This window comes from Myotis davidii, unplaced genomic scaffold (assembly GCF_000327345.1).
Source record: "Myotis davidii unplaced genomic scaffold, ASM32734v1 scaffold60, whole genome shotgun sequence".
NCBI classification, from domain to species: domain Eukaryota; kingdom Metazoa; phylum Chordata; class Mammalia; order Chiroptera; family Vespertilionidae; genus Myotis; species Myotis davidii.
The window spans coordinates 1,576,158-1,580,829 of record NW_006293007.1 but is presented as its reverse complement, the minus strand read 5'-3'; the positions used below and the strand labels follow the sequence as shown (position 1 = coordinate 1,580,829).

At 63.1% G+C, this 4,672-nt stretch overlaps 1 protein-coding gene across 1 annotated transcript in view; it reads right to left on the bottom strand.

The window, feature by feature from the left end:
- Window positions 1-2,788: 2,788 nt before the first annotated feature.
- LOC102761609 (cholesterol 24-hydroxylase) overlaps window positions 2,789-4,672 on the bottom strand; it is a 20,860-nt gene continuing 18,976 nt past the window's right edge. The window contains exons 12-14 of the mRNA XM_006766628.2: window positions 4,443-4,531; window positions 3,693-3,759; window positions 2,789-3,539 (exon numbers count right to left, since the gene is read on the bottom strand). Of these exons, the coding sequence (XP_006766691.2) occupies window positions 3,369-3,539; window positions 3,693-3,759; window positions 4,443-4,531 (327 nt within the window). The 3' untranslated portion in view covers window positions 2,789-3,368. The remainder of the gene's footprint in view (window positions 3,540-3,692; window positions 3,760-4,442; window positions 4,532-4,672) is intronic.

Genomic DNA, 4,672 nt, shown 5'->3' with positions numbered 1-4,672 from the left:
GAGAGAGAGAGAGAGAGAGAGAGAGGGCATTTTAAGCATAAAAGCTGCTCAGCTCTGTGGACCACGGGCACTCCGGCCTCCCAGGCAGCAGGAGGCAGCCTGCAGCCTCCAGGACTCTGTGCACGCACGCTTCTCCTCCATGGGCTCTTCTTGCCAAAGTGGCCCCTTCCCAACAGCCCCACCACCAGACCCAGGCCCATTGCCAGGAGGGGTGAGAGCGAAGAGACGAGGAAATCACCGCACCCCCATCTGCATGAGAGTGCTCCTTCCACCTCCTCCAGCTGCCTCACCCTCCGGGCCTCGGTGGCCCTATCTGTGAAGTGGGGACAGCGATGACAACCTCCCCATCCTCACCCCAGCGGTCAGTGGATGCCTCATACCAACTGCGCCTGGACCAGGTGGGGTTTGCACCCTCTCGCCATGACCCAGCCTCCAGGAGACTGAGCTTGCTCAGCCTCGGGCCCTCCCTGGGCCCTCCTGCGGGCGGGCAGTACCGCCCATTTGGCCTGCAGTGGACGCACAAACCGGAGGTCTGCGGCGCGGCGCCACCGTGTGGCTGTACTGGGAACTGCATGGCCTGGCCACCCAGGGAACCCTTCCTTGAAGGCGACAGGGATACAGGGGCCACCGCAGGGCCTGAGCATTGACGCTGACAAGCTCCGTGCCAAGCACGACCCACGGAGAACGCTCTTAATTCTCCCCTATCATTTGTCCTCCCTTACAGATGGGGAAACTGAGGCCCCAGCCCCATAACCAGAGACAGATGGGGTAGGATTGGACCCCAGGAGGCCCAGCTGCAGGACCTTGGTCTTTATCCACCCATCTTGCCTGGCCCCTTTTAGAGAAGTGTCCAGGCCCCACTGCACAGACTAATCCAGCTGGTCCAGGTGACTGTCTATGCAGCCAGGTCTGAGAACCACCTTCTGCTCACAGAAAGCCCGTTTTTTGTAAGAGGGAGTGACTCAGGAGGGTCAGGATGGGTGCCCTGACCCACAGAAAATAACAGCAGACCTGGCGGGCGGGGTGGGGGTGGGGGTGTTGAACACACCTCACCTCCAGCCCTGGGTTTCCAACACTCAGAGGCAAGCTGTGACCCGGCTTGTCGCGCTGGTGGGAGGCCATGGGACGCAACGGGCCAAGGGTCTGAGTCCTCTATGGCCTGGCTGTGTGCTGTGGCCTTGACTTTCTCATCTGTGAAATGGGCCAGACTCTAAAGGATTTGAAGAAACAGCGATGCAAAGGTTCAGGCTTAGCAATAGACAGATATCTCCTAAGTCAGGGGATGGTAAAGGCAATTTGACGTTTCCAGCAGAGCTGACCCCTGCAGACCTCTCCAGACACCTCCAGGTTGTGTGCCCGGAATGCTGAGGCTGTGGCCTGTGGACGCTTTAGGTGGGCAGTGCTGTCCTGTGGGGGCCAGGCCCAGCCATGGCAGGAGGCAGAGGGCATGGAGTGGGGAGGCTGGTGCTGGGGGCCTGGTGTGGGGTGGCTGGGGGCCTGTATGTGGAGGGAGTGTGGTGGGGGGGGCATGGAGTTTGTGGGTGGGGCTGCTGGGGGAAGTGTAGGGGCTGGTGAACGTTAGAGAGTGCCTGCAGCGGGCAGGGGTGGGCGTCCCAGCAGGACAGGCTCCGGGCGCAGTGACGGGCTGAGGGCTGAGGAATGAGACGAGAGGAGGCAGCGTTCGGGTGGCCCTGAAAAGGGGCTGCCTCAAGCAAGGGCCGGGTTTGGCCAGGCAGCTGGAGGCGGAGCCCAGGATACCAGTCTCAGAGCCACAGAAGGTTCTGGACTCGCAGGCAGGGAACTGGAAACAGAGAGGGTGGGGAGAAGCTTGATAAGGGCCAGCCGAGTGCCTGCTGGCACTCCAGAGGCCAGGCCCCGTGCCAGAGGCTCAGGTGAAACCACGCCAGCCCGGGTGGGGTCCCAGCTCCACCCAGTACAGGGCACCCTCCTGCACTGGGCAGGTCGCTGCCTCCCTGAGCCTGTGTCCGCGTCTGCGACATGGGAGATCTTCGGAGCTGCTGCTCAAGACTCAGCAAGGACGGAGCCAGGGGACGGCAAGGCCGCCCAAATCCACTCCCTGCCTCGTGTGGGGGCACCTTTCTGGGCAGGTACCCAGGCAGGGGGCGAGGCATTTGGTTGTGTTTGCACAGTGATATACTCCCAATTGTTGAAGGAGAGACGGGGCTGAAAGAGAGCCCGCTTCCTTGACCAGTAAATTTAACTGCCCCTGGCCACCCGGGGGCCCTGGGAGGCGGGCAGCTTCTTCACCCCCACCATGGTGAGGGCGGCAGTCCCACCACCTGGGGCTGGGCCATGCCAGCCTCCTCTGACCAGGCTGGGAGGGGCAGCGTTGTGGCAGCAGGTGAAGAGGATGTCGGGGGGTGAGGCCAGGCACCCAGGTGCTTGGCTCCACCAATTCCCTGAGAGGACCGGGGTCCAGCCTCTGAGCCAGTGGCCTGGTTGGGAGTAGACCAGACTGCACAGGCCCCGGCCCCCAGCCCCCACCCCCGGCCCTCTCACATCAGGCTCTCCAAACCCTGCCTACACTCTCAGCCTCACGCCGCACCCAGGGGCATGGCCTTGCATGTAACAAGGGCAGGTGCCTGCTAACACGGGGCCTCCCAGTAACCTGGGCAGTTTTGTCCCAAGGGCACGGTGTCTGGGCCTCCCCAGGGGCAACTTCCAGAGCAGTGCCAGCCCTTAGAGAGACGGGCCTCAACATCACCCCCACTTTACAGATGAGCAAACTGAGGGCAGAGCACCCTGGCCTGGTCTGGCCGGTCATTCATGCAGTCAACACATATTTATTGAGCATCGACTCTGTCCCAGGCCCTCGGTGGGCATGGGGGCCTCAGAGACGAATCACACACAGACCCCGCGCTTGAGGCGCTCACAGCCTGGCAGGGTGGTCGGTCACTTCAAAGGGCACTCACGAAACAGTAGTCAGTGTGGTGTTAGAGGTAGCACAGGTGACCAAGGAAGCACAGAGGAGGGGCCCCTGGCCCGGCCGGGGGTGGCAGGGAAGGCTTCCTGGAGGAGATGACACCTGAGGAGGGTTTTAGGGAGTAAGCAAGAGTTAGGGTGTCTGGCAGAGGGAGTGGCCTGTGCAGAGGTGGGGTGGGGGGGGCGATGGCACATTTGGGAGGCGGCTGGGAGTTAGGCAGGAGCTGGTCCAGGAAGGGCGGTGGATTAGCAGCGGGCAGGGAGCTCTGAGGGGCATGAGCAGGAGGTGGCTGGGAGAAGGTCCTCTGGGAGCCGGGGTGGAGGCCCCCCGAGGAAGAGGACAGGGAGCAGGCTGGGTGGCAGTGGGTTGCAGAGGAGGGTGGGTGCGGCCCCTGCCCCAGGAGTCCGATTCTGCCCCGGGTGCCTCAGCAGGGCGGGGGCGGGGGTGCGGGCTGCCAGCCCCGGGGCTGCAGGGTGCAGAGCACGGGGTCCAGTGGCTTGAGCGTGGCCTGTTCCTGCACCCCAAACCGCTGCCCGGGCACCAGTCGGAACTCCAGCCTCTGCAGCAGCTTGGCCATCACCACCTTCACCTCCATCTGCGCATGGGGGGGTGGGGGAGAGTGGGGGTCAGTGAGCACCAAGGCCATGGACACCGGGTCCCCAGCCCCCGGGTGGGGCAGGGCTCCGACTGCGTCCTGGCCCAGATCAAGACCCCACCCCTGCAGTCCCTCCGCAGCCCTGGCTCCTACCTGGGCAAACTGCTGCCCGATGCAGGAGCGCGGGCCCAGCGAGAAGGGGAAGTAGGTGAACCGCGGCCTGTGGGGAGAGAGGCATCAGGAGACGGTGCCCGCGACGGGCGGACTGGGGTTTGCACACACTGAACACAGCAGCTGCCTCTGCTGCGCTAGCTCGGCATTTTCTCACGCACCCTCCTCTGAGCCCTGGAGGAGCCGTCATTATCCCCACTTCACAGATGGAGGAACTGAGGCTCAGAGAGGCAGAGCAGCCTGCCCGAGGCCCCATGTCACTTATCATTGGGCCGGTCACATGTCCAGCTCTGGGCAGCCTGGGTCTAGACTCGGGGGGTCTGTCCCTGGAGCCTGGCCCCAGCATTGCTTCAGCCCTTTCGCCTATTCACTCCCCCAGAGGGAGCCAGCGGTGTTCCCATTTCTCAGATAGGAACATCAAGGCCAAGGGAGGTGCAGTCACTTGCCCAGGGGCTTCCCAGTGTAAGGACTGGTTATAAGTATGGGCTTTAGAACCAGTCTGAGCTGGGCTCAAATCCCAGCTCTGCCACTTAGGGGCTGTGCGCCCTCGGGCTAAGCTCTCTGAACTGTGATTTCCTCCCTGTAAAAGGGGGCACGTGGGAGTGACAGCTCCCTCACGTGGATCTGAAAGCCTACATGGGCTCAGTGGGCATGGGCAGCTCAGACCAGAGGCCCCAGGACCGTCCTTGTCCCACCAGGCCTCCCTCAGGGGCGGCTCACAGGGAGACTTACTTGGGTTCTTTGGGGCCGAAGCGATCCGGGTTGAAGGTCAGCGGGTCCTCAAAGTACGTGTCCATCCGGCCCATGACGTAGGTGCTGAACTGCGGGCAGAGGCTACGCTTGTCTCTGGCTCCGGGAATCAGAACCTCGTACCTCCCCCACCTGCTGCGGCCACCCAGTGGGGTGGTTTGGAGCCGAGCAGTCTCCCAAACCCCCACTCCTGCTCTACTCCACCCACCCAT